This window comes from Hevea brasiliensis, chromosome 15 (genome assembly GCF_030052815.1).
Source record: "Hevea brasiliensis isolate MT/VB/25A 57/8 chromosome 15, ASM3005281v1, whole genome shotgun sequence".
Lineage (NCBI taxonomy): Eukaryota > Viridiplantae > Streptophyta > Magnoliopsida > Malpighiales > Euphorbiaceae > Hevea > Hevea brasiliensis.
Window position 1 is genome coordinate 59,435,874 of NC_079507.1, and position 20,640 is coordinate 59,456,513.

Consider the following 20,640-nt stretch of genomic DNA (forward strand, 5'->3'; position numbering starts at 1 on the left):
AAAAATAATTTATTAACAATAAAGAAAAAATATTTTTTTAGTTTTTAATGAATTTTTAGACTATTTTTTTAATATATAAAAAAAAGCTTTTAGACACATTTTCTTTCCTCTGTATTTTCTTTTTTAAAAAAAAAAAATTTAGACTCACCCGTTATTACAGTTACTCGATACACATGTAACTTATTTAATTTTTTTTTTTAAATAGCAAAAAATAAGACGTTCCGAATATAACTTTTTGAGATTATTAATTAATATTTTTAATTTTTTTTAACTTTATAAAAATAAATTCATCACTGAAACTTAAAATAATATTCAATAAAAGGAATTATTAGACAACTTACTATGGCTCACATTGTAATTTACTTAAGAGAATCAAATAACTAATTACTAATAAAAATTATGGATCCAGTCTATTATCCCACGGGGAAAAAAAAACTCATCCACTTCGAAAATTAAAGAACAGTGTCGTCAGGCGATTTAATTTAATATTAATTGACTAATCCAAAAAAAAAAAGCATTTATTAGGCTGATGGCTGGCCAATGAACATAGGATGCTTCCACAACTAACACAGTTAAAATAAAATTAATAAAAACCCTAATTAATAAAAGCAGCCAAAGCCAGTGAATGAAGAGGGACAATATAAAACCCTAATCCAAATGGAAGGTGAGAAGTGAGAAAAGGAGAGGGAAGTGAAATCTTAAAATATTAATATAAAAAGGGAAAGAGAGAGGGTTTGCTTCCTTTGCTTTTATTTGAGGGAAGAAAAAAAAATGGAAAAAGAAAGGGAAAGAAAGGAAAGGAAAGGAAAAGAAAGGAAAGGAAAGGAAAAGAGAGAGAGAGAGAGAGAGATAGAAATTAGCAATAAAAATGAAACCGGGAAGGACGATGGTGGGAATAGTTATAGTAATAGAAGAAGATGAAGTGCAGAAGAAGAAGAGAAGAGACTTATTAGAGATGCGTGCAAACTCCGGAAGAAAGGGGACCTTCTCCGTGCTCTTCCTTTTCCTCCTTTTGATTCTCATTTTGCCTCGTATTTAATCCTCTATTCACTCTTTTCTTCATTTCTTTTCTCTTTTATTTCTTTGTGATATGCTTCAATCCATCTGCGGATGCATTCTTGATGAATCCGGGATTGGTTAGATTTTAGGGGTTTTTAGTTTTCTTTTTTAATCTTTTTTCTTTCAACTCCGGTGCTGTTGTTGTTCTTGTCGTTGGATAATCTTCTTGTTTTTTAGTTATAGATTTTGGTGTAAATAGTGCTAGATTTGTGGCGTCATTTTAATCTATTTATAGTTGCGGGGGTTTCCTCCTAGGATATATTTTGCGATTCTTGGAGGATTTTCTTACCCTTTCTTACATTAAATCTCATCAATACACTAAATCCTAAAAAAAAAAAAAAATTCACAACACAGCCCCAAATCACCCACCGCCATATTTATTGTGGGTTCACTATACCGGAATATCTGATCAATTTGTCAACTCTTGTTGTTGGATTTTACTGTTTTTTATTCTTTCTATCTTACTTAATTTACGAGAAGAAGAAGGATTAGAAGTTGGGGTCTATACTGGGTTGCAATTCTTGTTGGGGCTTTTTGCATTCTATGGTAATACCTGATACTTCACTGAGAGATCTACTACACAAAGTTAAGTCTTGGAATGCGTGGGGGGGCAAGTGATCTATCGCCATCTTCTTTATCTGGTGAATTTCAGATGCACAGTAACAGTCTTAAAATGTGTTGCGAGTGTAATACAAACTTGACTGGGCTTTATAATGGATACCACTGTCAAAGTTGCGGTAGGTGGTTTTGCGTCAAATGTGCTAGGGGATATGATTATCGCGATGTTGTTATTGAATCCAATGATATGAAAAGCAATGGTGATTACAAGTACTGCATCAAGTCATGCAAGTTATGTATTGGATTTCGTGTGAAACGTGAAGGTGGGAGGAAGAACAGTGAAAAAGTGCATCCTTCAGAGTCTCCCCGAGAGAGCCCCGAGCCGCCATCCCCTTCTTTTAGTGGTCACTCGATCCGAAGTGATCACCGTGCCCACTCTTTTTATTCCCGGGATTGTGGGTATTCTCCCCTTGCAGTAACCAGCAGGAGTATGATCTCATTTAGTGCTCACCCATCTCTGGTGTCTGACCGTCACTCTTCAAGCAGGTAAACATTTTTATCTAGACTGGTTACATTACTAATATAAGAGTGCCTATAGCTAAACTTAACTGTTGATATCCAATAAATTCCATTAGAATTTGCAAATTTTGCTTTTATATTTTGTTTTCCCTTTTCTGTTGTCCATTTATGCTTTTTCTGTGTATATTTACTCATGTAGGAGTGATGAAGAGGCAGAGGATTCAGCGAAGGACTTTTACAGCCCATCAAGTGAATATTGTCATTATTTTTCAGATATTGATCCAAGTAGTGTTACTGCTGGACTCGAGTTCTACAATTGTAAGTCAGCGGGATCAAGTCCTTTAGACAGCCCTTCTAGGATTGATTTTACTTCCTGTAGAGTTGGCCACCCTGTACAGCGGGAAAAAGAGGGAAACCCCTTATCTCAAAATGATGGTCCCTTTGATCAAGAAACTGTGGCTATTTTAAGAAGGCCTGACAAAGGGACTGGGGATCCAGACAATAATGATGATTACTCTGATGATGTGTCAATGTTGCAGAGCCAATGTGACAAGTCTCAAAAACCATTGGATTTTGAGAGTAATGGTTGTATCTGGCTTCCTCCGCCTCCTGAAGATGAAAATGAGGAGGCAGAGAGTAATTTCTTTACATATGATGACGATGATGACGATATTGGGGACTCAGGTGCATTGTTCTTATCTTCTAGTAGCCTATCTAGTATGTTTCCATCAAAGGAGAAACATAATGACAATAACAAGGAGCCTCTCAGAGCTGTGATACAGGGGCATTTCAGGGCTCTTGTATCCCAGCTTCTACATGGGGAGGGTATCAAAGTCAGCGAAGATGATGGTAGTGAAGACTGGCTTGACATAGTTACATCAATAGCGTGGCAAGCTGCAAATTTTGTGAAACCAGATACTAGCAGAGGAGGCAGTATGGATCCTGGTAATTATGTAAAGGTTAAATGTATAGCATCAGGAAGCCCAAGTGATAGGTATAATTTACATTACCTCTTGCACATGGCCCACGCCTTTGTACTCCAAATATTTTTCCTTTTCATTTTTTTGTTATTAATCTTTTAGTTTGAATTTCTTTTGTGCTTGCAGCACCCTTGTGAAGGGAGTAGTTTGTACAAAAAATATAAAGCATAAGCGCATGACTACACAATACAAAAATCCCAGATTACTTCTTTTAGGAGGAGCACTCGAATATCAGAGTGTTGTGAATCAGTTGGCTTCTTTTAATACATTGGTGCAACAGGTACCTTCATTGTTGCACTCCTGAGCTCATTCTTGCCTCTTAGGTAGATGAAAGTGTTATAGGATGAATTTCTGACCGTTTGTATTTTGCATAGGAAAATGATCATCTTAAGATGATTATGTCAAAGATAGAGGCTCTTCGTCCAAATGTTCTGCTAGTAGAGAAGAGTGTATCTCCGTATGCCCAAGAATATCTACTGGCAAAGGAAATTTCTTTGGTGCTCAACGTGAAAAGGCCACTACTGGAGCGGATAGCTCGGTGCACTGGTGCTTTTATTAATCTGTCAATTGACAATATTTCTACAACACTATTGGGGCACTGCGAACTGTTCCGAGTAGAGAGAGTGTCTGAAGAACGTGAGACTGCCAATCAGTTCAACAAAAAGCCTTCTAAAACATTGATGTTTTTTGAAGGATGTCCAAGGCGTCTAGGATGCACGGTAGTGTATAATATTCTAAGTTATTATTGGTTCTGCCTAACTTGAATTTAGAGAGAGGCATATCTTTTCATTTATGTTCTTATTGAGGTGTGAATGAGTCTTTGGTGTTTTGGTGATCGAACATTGTTTATTAAGGTTTCTGTTAGTTTATTCCTGCACTGTGTAATAATGCATCCATTTGCATAATCAATATTTTCCATGATATTGATTATATTTGATGTTAATGCTCATTCTTTTTTATATTGTTTTGTATTTTCTGGCTGTGTTCGAAATAGCAAGTGGACTGAAATATATTTTTAGTAATAAATCTCAGTTCTTTTTTGGTTGAAGATATTCTAATATGTACTCTTAATTCAGCCATATAAACGTAATTAGATAGGAACCTGATTCTTTTGGTTTTATTTCATTTAGGTGCCAACGACATGACTGGCAGTTTTGTGAACAATACAAATGTTAAGAAAAGGTGTCAACCACATCATTTTGATGTCCTAATATTGCTCAAAGTCTTTTACTTTTTTCCTCCTGGGAATCTGTTCTTTGCTTTGGTTAGTCTTTTTAACTCATAAATTACAATAGGATAGGAAGTTCTTGCTGCCCTTGGGTTGTTTAATAATCTGGTTAATCTTGAATGGTTCGATTATTATAGTTGTTTAACTTATGCTCCAGTGTCACACTAACACTTTACTTCTAACATACTTTATGAGCAATTTGCTGAAAATTTACAGTTTAGGCATTTACTTTAAATTAATCCTTAAAGCACCCAATCATTTCTTCAAATATACATGGCATTTATAGCATTCTTTCCTAATTTCTTATACCCTATGTGTAAAAAATTCTCTTCAGAAATGATCAGCACTTGTTTAGACTATGGGAACTTGTGGGTTAATAGGGTAATATATTGTAAATATAGTTGTCTGTTAGAACATGTTGTGTATTAGTAGGCTGAAATATTTACTGGTTTAACATGATATAAAACTTGATGTGTGTGCATCTGTACGGGTAAATGGAGTGGGATCTTGAACGATTCATTAGGACATTTTTTTACAAAGCAGTACATGTTAGTATGTTGTAAAATTTTGCTTGTTGATACTGGTTCCTTGCTAAATTTCCTAAATAATAGAAACCTAAAATTCATAAATTTACAATGAAAAATTAAATCAAAATAATTCCTATATTTTATTTTCCTTGATTTCAACTGCATATGGTGAACTTTCAGAACTTGGTTCTCTCAGTGATCAAGTCATTGTCTATTTGTAGGTCCTGCTGAGAGGCACATGTCGTGAAGAACTAAAGAAGGTTAAGCGTGTTGTTCAATATGCAGTTTTTGCAGCCTATCATTTGTCCCTTGAGACTTCCTTCCTTGCTGACGAGGGTGCAACTCTTCCTAAGATGACACTTAAACACTCGATTGCTGTGCCAGAGAGGACAGCCGCTGATAATGCCATTTCACTTATTCCTTTGACTGAGTGCCATGCCACTGCTGGTGCCTCTGCCCAATATGAGGGACCTCTAGTTCTCAAACGAGAACATCTAGGATCAGAATCATTAATACACCTTGATAGTAGCAATATTCCTCCTTTATTTCTTGGTTCTGAGGATTGTAGGTTTGGAAATACACTCTCTGATGCATGCCATGATAATTTAGAGTCTAATGTGGGATTGGACTCATTTGCCATAAGTGAATTTGAGGATCAGAAGATGCTTATGGTGCCTCCTTCAGGTGTTAAAAACATTTCTCAACCAGAATTGCCAGATATCATTGCTCAAGAGGAAAGGCAGCTTACGGAGACTCATGAATCAACAAAACCTAAGAGGATAGATGAAGATGGAGTCTCTAGTGAATACTTCTCAGCCACTGACACACACCAGAGCATACTAGTATCTTTTTCAAGCCGCTGTGTACTGAAAGGAACTGTATGTGAACGCTCCCGGCTCTTGCGCATAAAGTTCTACGGTTCTTTTGACAAGCCACTTGGAAGATACCTGCGTGATAACCTGTTTGATCAGGTGATTCATTATGAGTTTCTTTTGTCCACTTATGTTCTATTCCCTACTATGCTTTTTAAGCCTAAATATTGATAGACTTGTTATCAGACATCCTACTGTAGGTCTTGTAAGGAGCTAGCTGAAGCACATGTGCTATGTTACACTCACCAGCAGGGAAATCTAACAATCAATGTTAGATCCCTTTCTTCTGTTAAGCTACCTGGGGAAAGAGATGATAAAATATGGATGTGGCACCGGTGCCTAAGGTGTGCTCGTATAGATGGAGTCCCACCAGCAACTCAGAGAGTGGTTATGTCAGATGCTGCTTGGGGACTTTCTTTTGGGAAGTTTTTGGAGCTGAGCTTTTCAAACCATGCAACTGCTAATCGTGTGGCTCCCTGTGGTCATTCATTGCAGAGGGACTGCCTTCGATTCTATGGGTATATTCTACTGGTTCAGAATTAATTGAATTTTTTAGCTATTGAGTGTAATTATCAGTATTCAATGGAAAGTCTCATCTGGTAGGTTTGGGAGCATGGTTGCATTCTTCCGCTATTCCCCCATTGATATTCTTAATGTTCATTTACCTCCATCAATGCTTGAATTCAGTGGCCATGTTCAGCAAGAGTGGATAAGAAAAGAGGCAGCAGAGGTGCTTTTAAGAATATCTGTTTTCTTATTGCATGATCATATTTGGCAGATGCTTAAAATGGCAGAATTTCTTTAATTTGTGCATGTTTTCAAATTGGTTGTCACTGTTTCTGCAACTTTTGTCTTGTGCAGCTTTTGGGCAATATAGAAGCCTTCTATGCGGAGATATCTGATGCACTTGACAGCATGGAACAGAAAAGTAAGCATTTCGGATGTAAGCTGTCAGATATGAATGACTTACAGAATCACATCATGGAGCTGAAAGATCAGCTTAGAACGGAAAGAAATTATTACACTGTAAGTGCATACAAAAATACTTCTTGGATGTATGAACCATTGGTATAAAATTTTCTTGCGTGTAATTATGCCTCAGATCTGTTTATCCTTAGTAAATATGCTTTTTACTTTTAAGTGATGAATCTTCTAATGAGATTCTCCGTAAATAGGGCATGCTACAAGTGGCTGTCATGGAGAGCTCACAACTGGGTCAGGCAATTTTAGACATTCTAGAACTTAATCGCTTGAGACGTGCTCTTCTAATTGGTTCACATGTTTGGGATCGTCAACTTTATTCATTGGATTCTCTCCTGAAGACAAATTCTGTTTTCAAGGCTATACACGGGGAAACATCCAATACACAGCTAAAAGAGTCAAGGGATGATATATCTTGCAAGGATTGTAGGCTTGACTATGGTCATGTAGAAAATGTCTCCAGCTATTCAAAACCACTAGATTCTGTTGGGAATGACCTACTGTCGGAGCACAATAAGAATACACTATCTTTTCAACATTTTGTTGATGAAGATTCTATGTTGCCTTCATATCATCATAATAACAGAGAGGAGGAAGTACACTCAGATGGGGATGTTATTGTAAATAACACATCGTTTGATGATATCCCCTCTGATGCTTCCAATCTGTATGACAGAATTGATTCCGCATGGACAGGTACTGATCAACTCCTGACAAAAATTCAAGCTCCACATGTGTCTGAGACAGATGGATTGCAAGTTGGGTCTGTTAAGCAGCTAATTATTCGTGATAATCCTCCTTTTAAAAGGATGCTGGCACCAGTAAGATTTAATTCTTTCGACTCTGCATTAAGAGTCGAAGAAAGAATACGGAAAGGATTGCCTCCTTCTTCATTGTATTTGTCAACTCTCAAATCATTTCACGCATGTGGAGATTACAGGAGTATGGTGAGAGATCCTGTTTCAAATGCAATGAGGACTTACTCCCAAACATTGCCATTGGAGGCACAGAAATTGAATTTAATGCCCAGTTCTGCACCCACATTTATCTCCACTGCATCTCATATGGCTGGAGAAGCTCGGTTGTTGCTTCCTCAGGGGAGCCACAATGATATTGTTATTGGTGTTTACGACAACGATCCTGCTAGTATAGTGTCATATGCCCTTAGTTCCAAAGAATATGAGGATTGGGTTGCTGATAAGTCAAATGAGAATGAAGGAAGCTGGAATATGAATGATCATTGCAAGGAAGATTCTGGGACTTCCACATTTTCAGCATGGCAGTCTTTTGGTTCTGTGGACTTGGATCATATCCATCGTGGAAGTTATGGATGTGAAGATCCTTCATCATCCATTGGTACTCTGTTTACGGATTCCAAAAGATCTCCACATTTAACAATATCTTATGGTGATGATTCTTCAACTGCTGGAGGCAAAGTAAAATTTTCTGTTACTTGTTATTTTGCTAAGCAGTTTGACTCTCTCCGGAAGAAATGCTGCCCTAGTGAAGTTGATTTTGTTCGTTCATTGAGTCGCTGCCAGAGATGGAGTGCGGAAGGGGGAAAAAGCAATGTATATTTTGCCAAGTCGTTGGATGAGAGATTCATTATAAAACAAGTTATAAAGACTGAGCTGGACTCTTTTGAGGAATTTGCATCAGAATACTTCACATACTTGACCGATTCTCTTCGTTCAGGAAGTCCAACTTGTCTTGCGAAAGTTCTTGGTATTTATCAGGTTAGGCTTCATTGTTTGCTCTTACGTCCGCACTCAACATGCATGGGTTGGTGACTGGGAGTGGGACTAAATAGTAAACTTTTCTTGTTATTCTTATACAATTCTTTGTCGCAGGTTACTACAAAGCACTTGAAAGGCGGCAAAGAAATGAAAATGGATCTTATGGTGATGGAAAATCTGTTTTTTGGGAGAAGTATTGCAAGGGTCTATGATCTGAAGGGTTCTGCCCGATCACGCTATAATCCAGATACAAATGGGAAGAACAAAGTATTGTTAGACATGAATCTGGTAGAAAAACTTTGTACAGAGCCCATATTTCTTGGAAGCAAGGCGAAGAGAAGCCTGGAGAGAGCCATATGGAATGATACTTATTTTTTGGCAGTAAGTTTTCTGTTTAGCTTCTTGTAAATTTTGGACATCAGGTCTTTCATCCTTGATTTGGTTTAGATTTTCTTTTCTTCACTGCATAATGAAAACAGATTTTGAGCATTTGGTAATTGCAGAACGCTATGAAGATCTCTCAGTTTCTGAAAATTTAACTTTTAAAGGTTCTTCACTGTAGTTCTATGAATAGTCATATTTCCCTTTTGCTGTGCTTGAAATATGCTGCACTCTTGATAATTAGGTATTAGTTAATATTAAACTTAAGAAAGACCAATTTTTAGTATCTTTTAATTGAAGCTTCAAGTGTTTTTAATCATTTATGTTGTTAAAATTGCCATAAAATGCATGGTTACATCTGTTGTCCTTGGGAGACAATGGTATCTTTAGAGAATGCAAGAAAGGTCATCTTATATTTTACTTCGAAAATTTATGCCTCTGTAATTGATGAAATTATTACTTAACTAGAAACCAAAATGATGTATGTGGTTAAAATTTAGGGGTGTGTGCGCTTTACATGCGTTTTTTATGTTCAATTGCTAGGAATATCATTGCTTGAACTAGGGAAAGCTGGACAAATTGTTTTGGTTCACTTTCTTTTGTCTTTCTAGCTCTTTTGGTGCAAATTTGTTTGTTAGTTGTTCACATTTTCTTTACGCTTGTCCAGTCTGTTGATGTTGTGGACTACTCTTTGCTGGTTGGAGTGGACGATGAGAGAAAGGAGCTGGTTTTAGGTATCATTGATTTCATGAGACAATATACATGGGATAAGCATTTAGAGACATGGGTTAAGGCATCTGGAATTCTTGGTGGTCCAAAAAATGCTTCCCCAACGATTGTTTCTCCAAAACAATACAAGAAAAGATTCCGAAAAGCAATGACTTCGTATTTCCTCACAGTTCCTGATCAATGGTCTTCATGAACTGTATCATTGCAATTCTTTCCATTCAAAAATGATTTGTTCATTAAATAAGTGTTGATAGCTAGAGATAAGTGGGAAGGAATGCCAATCCGTCCCTGTGAAAATTTTCCTTCATTTTGGTGACATATTGTGTATGGGCAAAACAGCCCAAGCTGGAAGGATTGTATACGAGGGAATAGAAATTCCTTGTTGAGGTCTTTGTACATCTTTTTTATACATGTGCAAGAGCCACCTCAAAGAAGGTTCTTGAATTTGATGTTATTTGCAATGTACTCTTTAACTCTATTTGGGTAAAGGATAGGTTGTAGAGTCTGTATCAATAAAAAGAAAAGGAATATCCCATGTTTTCCAAGTTCATCCTTGCATTACATTTTCTTTCCACTGAGTCTTCCAAATGAAAATCTAGAACCTTTTTATTTGTGCCTTTGTTTAGCTAAGCTCCAAACGGTTTATGGGTTTTTTTCTTGTTTAAGACACGATTTCTCATAGTTTATGGGTGATCCTCTCCATTATTGCTAATGGAGGGATTTGTATGGGATATATATATATATATATATATATATATATACACATGTAACATATTTTATTAATAAAAATAAAAAAAAAATTAATATAAGTAACTTAATTAAATATCAGTCAATAGGTCTCTCCTAAAGAACTAACCTGGAATAATTTATGCAAAGTGAAAAAACAGGATAATATTACAAAAAAGAGTTTCAAAAGAAACCAATTAGGACCAGACAAAGTGTACTAACTTGACAGTTCTCTCTCTAGGTTTCTAGAGAGAGATTTTTCTCTCCAGTCGGGTGTTCTCTTTTGCTCTAAAGGCTAAATCCACTCTGTTCCTGCCGTGCTTAAGTTGTCCCCTGCCCCTTTCGGATGGGGGACGACTCCTTGCTCCACCTAGAGTATTGTGTTTCTTCCCTCTCCCACATTGGGTGAATGTAAATACTCTATTTTTTAGTTTAACTGTAGATCTAGTGCTCATGTTGAGGGATCTCTATGGCGAATTTGCCTTCCTTTTGTCTTCTTGTTTTAATAGTGGTGCATACTTGTAATTAAGTTGTTAGAGGAGTTGCTACAGAGTCTTTTTGCCAACCTTAATTTCTTATATTTGTGGAGGGTCTATATGTTTGGCTTGTGGTAGGCATCTCCTATGTCTTTCAGCCTACTTGGTTCATGGAGGCCGACCCTCAAGGCTCATAAAATGCTGGTGAGCTCTATCTATTGGCCATCCAAAGGTTTCCATTCAAGTGCCCTATTTTTGCTGCCCATGAGCTTCTATTTGTTTTGATCGGTTCTTATTTGATTGAATATGGAGGAGGATCCCTGTAGGGAAATCTCTTGGCTTGTTGTTGCTTTCTCAGCCTTGCATGATGCAGATGGTTGGCCCTGGCACTTCTGGTTTTGCTTCACCTCTCTTGAAGGATGGGCGGCTGCTTCTCTTTTTTTAGCTGGATCCTTTGATTCGGGTCTCTAACTTGCATGGGTTAGTTTTACTTTGTTGGCTTTGGGCTTTTTTTATTGTTAGGCCTAGTCTCTTTCTTTCATGTTAGAACCCTTTGTCTTCGTATGGCTCATGGGCTTTGTGATCATATAATTGTATTATTAATGAAATTTATCTATCTTTTTGATAAAAAAAAAAAATTAAGACCACACAAAAATCCAAAAAAATAAGGTAGCATTTGTTACACTAGTATCTCAAATTGAAACGGGTTTATTTCATTATTCTTATTATTATTTTATGAAAATCGAAACATGGATTAAATGAAATTGATAAAAAAAAAAAAGAACAAATATAAGAAGAAAATTAACCCATAATCATGATAAGGAGTCACTGTAAAGGTTACTTCTCTCAGTTTAATGCCCTTTCAAAATCCTCATATGAGTCTCAAAATTCCTTTGTTCTATGTACAAAAAAGGAGACATACAAGGAAATATTTGGTAGATGAGAATTTGAAGGCTGAAGCTGAGAGAATGTAATTTAACATAATTTATTTTATTTCAACATATTTTCTCAACAAGAAGCCACCGCTATTTGCATCTCTCCTTCACTGACTGGATGGAAGCTCACTCGTTTCTGACAAAAAAAAAAAAAAAATCATTCGTTAATGAAATTGAAATTGAAGATTTAACATAAATATATTACTACTTTTATTAGAATAAATTAACGTGCCTGCAACGGCTTAAGACTGGCAAGTTTCCAAAAGGATCTTAAAATATTTGCCAATATTTATATATGGAGCAATCAACTAATTAAAAAATTCGATCAATATTTGGTCAATGGTTTAATCATCCTGTAAGTAGAAGGACAGGCAGAGGGTCGTTAGGGTCTAATTATTAGTATTTGCTTTAATTAATAATTTTATTATTTTATAACTGTACTTTTTTTTTTTGGTAATTTAAAATGGCCTTAAAATCAAAGAGTCGTTAAACACATGGGTGAGGTCTCCAAGTGTGGCTATCATTTACTTTCAGTGAAATAGAAACTTTGCATGGATAATTAAATTGGCTTTACCCAACTAAACGTTGTTGAATTGGCCACTTCTTAAGGAAGAGGAACACTCCACATGCTTTCCTTTCTCACCCTCGCACTTTTCCAAGAAAATCATTTTTCAAGTGAAGTTTCATTGAATTTTTTCATTCATAGTCAAACATTTACTACTTGACATGTTATGAATAGTTCAAAACTCACATGTGATCGTTAGTTAATGGGCTAATAAATTAATAATTAAGAATTTGTTCCCTATAAAAGTCTTAAATTTTTATAATTTTTAAAAAAAATTAATTGAGAAAACAAAATTTATAGGTGAAGCCACAAATGAGAAACCTTCAAGCCCCAATTAGATTTCCACATACAAATTATATAATATGCTCCAATTTTTGTAGGTCAAAGTGTATTTCACGTTTAAAAATGAAAATAAAAATCGATCCTCCAGGAATCCATCTCTCAAAGTTCATGATAAATAATTAATAAAAAAAAGAAAATACTACGAATTCACAAAAATGAAATGAAACCCAGTAAATTAAGATGGCATGAGAAGAGGATTAATGTCCAGAAAAACTTACCCGCGCCTTGACACTTTCGCTTTCTGCTCTGCCATGGCCACTCTGCAAATGCACTTGTTGTTGTGGAGCAATTTCGGTCGACCTTTTGCCTCCTTTGTTAGCAATGCAAAGTTCCATAATCTTAGCAGCTGCCTCTGCATCGTCCTTGCTTTCTTGCATCAACTTCTCTACTTCTGCCTTTGGTAACCTCATCTTCACCCTCATTGGACCGCTCTGCTCGGGAACAATGCTACTGCTGGAAGAACTTGGGTTTATTATGGAAAGATCGGACGTTGATCTGCGAGCCAGCATTAAGCTCTCGAGCCTGTCTTTAGCGCTCATGTTAATCCCCGACCGAACCCTTCTCGCAGCTTTCTCTGCTGAAGCCTTAGGCAGCTCTACTAGGAAATAAAGCCTCTTCGGCACCAACTCCTGGTGTGGTTCCAGAGGCTTTGCCCTGACCCCATAATGCTTGACAGCCTCTGATTCTAACAGAACAAGACCTGGATAATCCTTAATTACTTCTCCAGCCTTCACCGGCGTCTTTAACTTGAATGTTTCGCCGCTTATCTTCATGATCTTGACAGTCTTTTTCCCTCCTAAACTGTTACCCATGGCTGGCGAATTTTGATGGTGTAGAAAGCTAGAATGGGCAAGAATGAGAATTCTAAGATGGGTTACGTGGGCAGTCTTTAATAAAGGACATGGGATGGGAGGGTAGGAAGTGAAAGATAAGGACAGGAGAGTCATGGACTCATACGGGTAGTTGTTGTGCTTAGGGTCGTTAGTCAATAAAGAAGGCAAAATACTTGAAAATTCGTGAATATTTGAAAAAAGGAAGGAGTACGTAACCTTTCGCTTTCAGTATAAATTAGCTAAAATAAAACTTTGTGTTTGTATTATGATCAGCAGCATTTGATTATACATATTAATTTTCAACGTGGGGACAATGGAGGGAAAAACTAAGTCTTAAGAGGCTCCAAGAAAACCGTGATGGGTGGAGAAATATAAGTAATTAAGGATTTATATAATCAATTGTGATTTATAAGAAATATAACATATTAAGTAACGTTAATCACGGCGCCTTTGATTCAAACCCTTTCGTTGAGTTTCAACTCATTTACATGTGATATTTGACTCAATTTCATCATGGTGGAAAATAAAAATCTTTTTGGATGAAAATAAGTGCATCTTGTTGCCTGGCAGGCGAAACCTCTTGTATCTTTGTTGTTTCTGGTCTTTTAAAATTAAAATGTTCACACTATAACAAAATATATACAAATATATAACATAATTAATAATATATATAACATTATACACCGCTAAAAGTAATATAAAAGTATTTTTTAAAATTTTAGATTATAAAATTTATGTACATCACTATTAATAATATATTTTAAATTTTTAATAATATTAAAGTTTAAATTTGTTGTAATAACACATTTCTCAAAATAATTAAAAATAAACATTAAGTTCACATTTTGATAACGGAGTTCTAAAGGCATTTATAAGGAATGAAGTAAATTATTTTACATTTTCAATAAGTAAATCTGATCATTCACACATATTTGAAGTTCCTTTTTTGTTCAATATATTTGGAGAAATTCTCATTGTGCCTGCGTTTGGAGCTAGTGTGAACTTAATTATAAAGTTGAATGGTAATTAACGTGCATGCGTTTACTAATCAACAATCAAATTCATCATCGATCAGTATCATAGAGGAAAATGTAAAATCATGGGCTAAGTCAGACATGGTCTGGTCATCAACATGGAACAAGTGGCTGATTCTGCCTAGTTTTTTTAACTTTTTTTTTTTTTTTTTTGGTAATCTTCAACTAGCTAGGATTGGATCATCTATGACGACGAAGTTAAGGTATTTCTTCTTCGGTATTGTGATTGTAACGAGAACCCAAATTTGAACGTCCAAGAAATTGTTGTTAGCGCCCAATCAAATGCCAAAAGGCAAACATTTAGCTTTAGCCATTAAGTTGCTTGTTGCTTTACATGTATAAATAAATATAATTAACTTTAAATCATAGTGATATTAAAATTATTTATACTTAAAATATAAAAATACAAATTTAAATTTCAAATTATATATATATATATATATATATATATATATATATATATATATATATATATATATATATATATATCTTTTTTACTTAATTTACCAAACATGTAATAAATGTCCGGTGATAGCAAGTTTCTTTCATTAAACTAGTCTCTATCATTTACAAATTTTTCTGAATATTTATCCAATAGATACATAAGATGCCTTTAATTATATATCCAAAGAACGTATATAATACGATATGTCAAAGTTAGTACATCAAAATTCTAATTTATAAAGAAACAATAACTATAATTGGAATATGTATATATACAGAGTGTGAACAATGGGGAAATGACAAAATACGCAATTATTTTCGAAACAATCAAAAAAAAAAAAGAAAAAAAAAAAAGAAAATGTAGGGTATGGAGCAAAACAGTAGGATAACACTTAGCAAGGCATTACGTCATATTTTATAACAATCCAACAACTGTAATCAAATCCCTATCTCAACAACTATTGTCCTGATTCGTGCCCTATTTTTGGTCAATAAATACCAAATAAGAGTAATTGTTAGAAAAAGAACTCCATAGTCTCTCAACATCTGGATGGCTTATCCCTTGATTGCTTTCTCTGCAGATTCTACTTTTCTTCAAATATTAATTTACTCCTCATCCATCTTATCACACTTGCCATTCGTAATTGCTCAACGTTGAACCGCTGTTGCTGCACAAGTTTTTGCAGCCTATTTAGACAACCTCTATAATTTTATTGGACTGCAATAGACCCTATGGTTTATGCTTAGCGACTAATGGTCAATACACGTGCTTGATGACTGCTTGGTTAAAAGACAACCCTATTTGTTTGCGACTTTTTGATACAAGGAACACAGAGAGCCAATTGTTTGAATATTTCTATTTTAAGTTGTTAATAATGCACAGGAGCTTTTTAATAATAGAGGGAGCGTTCAAAGGAAAAGGAGAAAGCAATCAACAATTGTAACCATAATAGCTATTTTTTGATTCCAACCTTTCATTTGCATGCACTTGTTTTTGTTTATCACTTCTTTCAATTTTGCAAAGCTCATAGACCCATATAAATTTCTCCGCTGCTGATCAAAGGAAATGTGTTCATTCATACCTAAAATCCATGTTCTTGCTCTGTTAACCAAATTCTTTGTTTCATCCACCACTATTCAAAAGTTAGATCCCCATCCTGTTAATCAGGACAATAACACTTCTAATATTTGCAGCTTATGCTATCTTCAACATACATGACGCCCGAACTTCAAGTAATCAATGGATATTTATCACTGCGTGGGATTTATATCACTTACGAAAACCTTATTATATAGACTATAGTTGTACAATTCCAGTTCTGTAATGATTTGCTCACTGGCAGTATGAAACACCTTAAGCGTATCAGTAGCTTCTGTTCTTAAAATCAAAGATCAGATAGGAAAGAAATCTTCGATGAAAACTATCGTGACAAACAGAATATCAATTTTTTTTTTTTACACACTCATTAAGAAGGAAATAAATACAAGCAGAGCAATCAGAAAGACTTTGTCTCCCTTGCTTATGTTCTCAGCTTTCAAACTATAATAGGATGGTGTGGCAATCATTGTCAAATAATTGGAATGAAAGAAAAAAAATTAGAAAATGAAAAATAAAGCTTTTTTGGTACAACTACCTTGGCTATAATTGCTTTAGCTTTCGAAACTGCTCCAACAATGAAGTAGCCTTCCGCTTGGCCCTTTCAGTGCCACTTTTAGCAAGGTCTATCAGAGATATGACAGCACCAAGCCTACTTATGCAGGCAAGATTCTCAGGTTCTCTTTTGCACACGGAAAGCAAAATGGCCGCTGCATTCTCTTTGTTGCGGGGCTGACCTGTTCTCAACAGATCAATGAGAACAGGTATGGTGCTAGCCTTTACTATAGCAACCTTAGCATCTTTGTTGCTAGCTAAAATTGAAAGAATGGTCAGAGCCTCATCAGCCATGGAATTTCTTGAATCTGTGAGCATCTTTAGTAATGCTGGAATAATTCCAGCCCTCACTGCCCTGCCCTTGTTCCCTTGATAAATGCACAGATTGAACAAGGCTGTTGCAGCATCTTTCTTCCCTCTAGGGCTCCCGTTTTCAAGCAATTCTACCAAAGCAGGTATTGCCCCTGATGCACCAATTATTATTTTGTTCTCATCCCCAAGTGACAAGCTAAAAAGTGTTGCAGCTGCATTCTCTCTTGCTTCAACGCTCCCAGCTCTGAGAATTTGGACAATAGAAGGAATAGCGCCAGCAAGCATTATCAGTCCCTTGTTATTTTCATATATAGAGAGGTTAAGAATGGCAGTAACTGCGTTTTCTTGTATTGACACATCTTCAGCAGTTAAAAGGTTCACCAGAACAGGAATCGCTCCTGCTTCTGCTATTAGCATCCTGTTATCTGTGCTTCTTTTGGATAGTGATCGGATTTCAGATACAGCAGTTTTGCGTTCCTCAACAGACTGGCTAGAGAGCTTGCGGACAAGTGCCTGGATGGCTGCTATATCACCAGTTACATCACGAAAAGTTCCATCGCTCTTTTTTATCCTCCCATTTGCTAACCCTGTTGGTTGCTCATTGATGTGCTTTGCACACCACTGAGTTATTAGACTTCTTAAAACATAATTTGGAGTCAGTGTCAAATGCTCAAGCTTCTGCTGAGTTTTAGGACATGTTACATTCCCAGTATCAATCCATCTTTGAATATAAGATCTCTCGTAAGTCTGCAGAATATACGAGATAAATCAGAAGACAAGAAGGATGAATAAGATTTGAGATTTTAAAGAAAATTTTATGAAACACATAGATACACGTTAAAAAAGTGGGGTTTGATATTGCAAAATTTACCTGTCCTGTGGCCACAATAACAGGATCCCTCATTAGTTCCAAAGATATAGGGCACAGAAAATCATCAGGGATTGAGGGTGCATCAGACTTTTTCAAGTCTTCGGTATTCCTGCTAGCCAAATTATTTTTCTTGCTGCCATCAACTTCATTTGATTCACTTGTGACCTGATCTGTAGAATGGCTTTTTGACCCGTTACATCCAGAAACAGTGTCAAGCCTTTCTGTAACCTCATGGTTGATACTGGCACTTTTCTCAATATGTCCACTTTTAGTTAACTTGTTCCCTTCCTGTACCTGATCAACTTCTTTGTCCATTGACTCAGCTAAGGCAAAAGAAATCATTCTTGAATTCATTGATCCATATCTTTCTGTGGCTCTTCGCAATTGTGATCTCACCAATGCAACCTGGTAAAATAAAGAATGTTAATGTTAAGCTTCATCAAGACCACAGATCTACAAAATTTTTCAAGACATACCTGTTCATGTACTTCCTCTGAGATCTCAAACTGATCATATGGAATGCAAGCCAAAGCTTTTTCCAGTTTCCATGTCACGCATTGGAATTGAAAGGCAATTTTCATGGTGGCTTCATCCTTAAATCAATAGATAGCAAAATTCAGAGAGGCACCTATACATTTTTAAGAGAATGTGCATGAACACAATAGAATTTAAGCAATAGAAAGAAAACCAGCCCCAAAGAATAAAACATTCCTCTCCAAGTGATCACCATCAACAAATGAAATATGATTTGTTATGTCCATAGCAGTGACATCAAATTAACAAATACAAAACAAAATTTTCCTCATTTCTATAATCTTGTTCAAAGAAAATACCAAATTTAGCATCTCATCCATATAAATCAGAAGATTTTATAACAAAATAATGATACATTATGACTGATCCAGTCATTCGATTGTCAAAGTAGTTTGATATGATATACATATGCAAAAATTTTAAAAACTTCTTTTCCCCCTCCAACAATTGATATTGAACAATGTCAATTAGTATTCTTTGATTCAGTGAGCTAGATATAATTGGATCAAAGTTAAAAATTTTAGGTACTGCTCATGATTGCATAACACAATAATTTTACAAATCAATAACAATAAAGAGAGAAATATACGTTGGACCTATTATCAAAGAGTAAACTGCAAAAAAAACACAGCACAAAAGTACAATCCAAGTTAAGCAAAAACTAGAAAATTTCAACAAAAGCAACTCCTAAAACACTAAATTATAATTTCATACGCGAAAAGCAGCAAAATTTCTAGAATTGTATCTCAATTTCCAACTAAATTCACACAAAGAAATATTCTTTTGCGGGTGCTAAACTACACTTACAGAATTATTTGTTGGTTTAAAAGTGTCAGCAACCAACAGAAGACGCTTAGCAGCCTGGAGAGCCCCCATAAGATCGGAGCACCAATTCCCAGAAGACGAAGAAGAACAATTAGAAGCATCCAAGGGTTCAGATTCGCCCTTAGAGTCCCTAATCTCCTCGAGGAAATGTGTCAACAGCGAAATCCTCCGCAGCAGATCCGTGCAATCCTTTCTAAACACGAAATTACGGTCGTTGATAGTGGTCCCAGCGGACATTCCGACGATCTCCTCAACGAGATTGAGGAGAAATGTGGCAGGAGCAAGAAGACATCGATCGCCAAGGCCTTCCATCGGGAGGTGGAGGGCCGGCGATGGTGGTTAATAGGGAGCAGTATTATATATCGCTGTGTGAATGCACCACGTGAGAGTTTTTCTCTCTGTGGTTAGTATGAAGATGGTGGTCCTTGCAGGGCTTTAACCGTTCCTAGAAGGGTGACATGTCCGAAGCTGGAGACAGAAGCGAGAGAGCGAGAGAGAGAGAGAGAGAGAGAGAGCGCGAGATTCACGGGGTGAAGCTGTGTTGTGTAAGAGAAAGAGAGAGAGAGAGAGAGAGAGAGAGAGAGAGAGAGAGACAGTTGGAATTGGAATATTGTGAATTGTAAATGATTAGAAAGAACAGAAGTGGGGTTTGTGTCCTATGGCTCGGGTAGGTATGTATTCGGAAAAAAATAAAATTTTCTATATTTATTAATTAAAGTATATTAGAATTAATTTACATTAATATATTTAATTATAAAAATTTATTTTTTAAAATTATTTTATAAAATAAATAATAAAATATTATAAAACATAATATTAATGAGATTTTATTTTAAAAATTATTAAGAATTATATCATTATTAATGATATTAAATATATATTTTCTACCAAAATAATTAATGTTGACACTTAATATTTTTTTTTGAAAATATTGATACTTAATTATTTTATACTAATTAAAATATTATTTTATTTTTATAAAAAAATTAATAATTAAAATTTTTAAATGATCAATATATATTTAAAATTTTTAATAAAAAAATCAATTAACTCCTCATTTCGATAAATCCTCATTTAATTAAATGCATCTGTCACTGAATAGCGTGAATTAGTAAGAAAAAAATTATTTTATAATTTAGTAAAAAATAATATAGTTTAAGATTTAATAATTGTGCTATAATTAAAGTTTAAAGTAAATTAAAAGTTTTTTTTCGTTTTACATAATTTATTTGTTTTTCACAATCCAAATGTAGTTCTTAATTAACATAATATATTAAACTTAAAAAATTTAAAGAAATCATGATGAAAATTGAAAACTTGCATTAACAATGTAGACATAATTTTCAAGGGATCAATATATATAAATTATTTTTAATAAAAAAATCAATTAACTCCTCGTTTTATTAAATGCATAGGACACTGAATAGCATGAATTAGTAAGTAAAATTATTCATCAATTGAAATGTGGCTTTCTAATTAAATTTTAATAAAAATAATATATTTTACAATTTAAATTTATTGT

At 35.2% G+C, this 20,640-nt stretch overlaps 3 protein-coding genes across 4 annotated transcripts; 1 reads left to right on the top strand and 2 right to left on the bottom strand.

The window, feature by feature from the left end:
• Positions 1-643: 643 nt before the first annotated feature.
• On the top strand, positions 644-10,115 carry LOC110640589 (putative 1-phosphatidylinositol-3-phosphate 5-kinase FAB1C). Its single transcript, XM_021791936.2, has 11 exons — positions 644-2,163; positions 2,336-3,130; positions 3,243-3,396; positions 3,491-3,835; positions 5,093-5,842; positions 5,930-6,261; positions 6,347-6,473; positions 6,605-6,769; positions 6,919-8,460; positions 8,575-8,841; positions 9,509-10,115. Exons 1-11 carry the CDS (start codon positions 1,658-1,660, stop codon positions 9,761-9,763), a joined length of 5,238 nt encoding a protein of 1,745 aa, XP_021647628.2. The 5' UTR covers positions 644-1,657; the 3' UTR covers positions 9,764-10,115.
• Positions 10,116-11,562: 1,447 nt separating this feature from the next.
• On the bottom strand, positions 11,563-13,517 carry LOC110640591 (uncharacterized protein At1g66480). Its single transcript, XM_021791939.2, has 2 exons — positions 12,833-13,517; positions 11,563-11,843 (listed from the first exon to the last, which is right to left on the bottom strand). The coding sequence occupies exons 1-2, from the start codon at positions 13,424-13,426 to the stop codon at positions 11,781-11,783; spliced, it is 657 nt and encodes a 218-aa protein (XP_021647631.2). The 5' UTR covers positions 13,427-13,517; the 3' UTR covers positions 11,563-11,780.
• Positions 13,518-16,352: 2,835 nt separating this feature from the next.
• On the bottom strand, positions 16,353-19,642 carry LOC110640590 (U-box domain-containing protein 11). 2 transcript variants are annotated; one of them, XM_021791937.2, is made up of 4 exons: positions 19,101-19,642; positions 18,236-18,352; positions 17,760-18,164; positions 16,353-17,635 (listed from the first exon to the last, which is right to left on the bottom strand). In XM_021791937.2, exons 1-4 carry the CDS (start codon positions 19,428-19,430, stop codon positions 16,565-16,567), a joined length of 1,923 nt encoding a protein of 640 aa, XP_021647629.2. In that variant the 5' UTR covers positions 19,431-19,642; the 3' UTR covers positions 16,353-16,564. The 2 variants fall into 2 exon arrangements, with proteins under 2 accessions (XP_021647629.2, XP_021647630.2); XM_021791938.2 differs by having other exon boundaries at positions 18,236-18,387; positions 19,101-19,237.
• Positions 19,643-20,640: the final 998 nt, after the last annotated feature.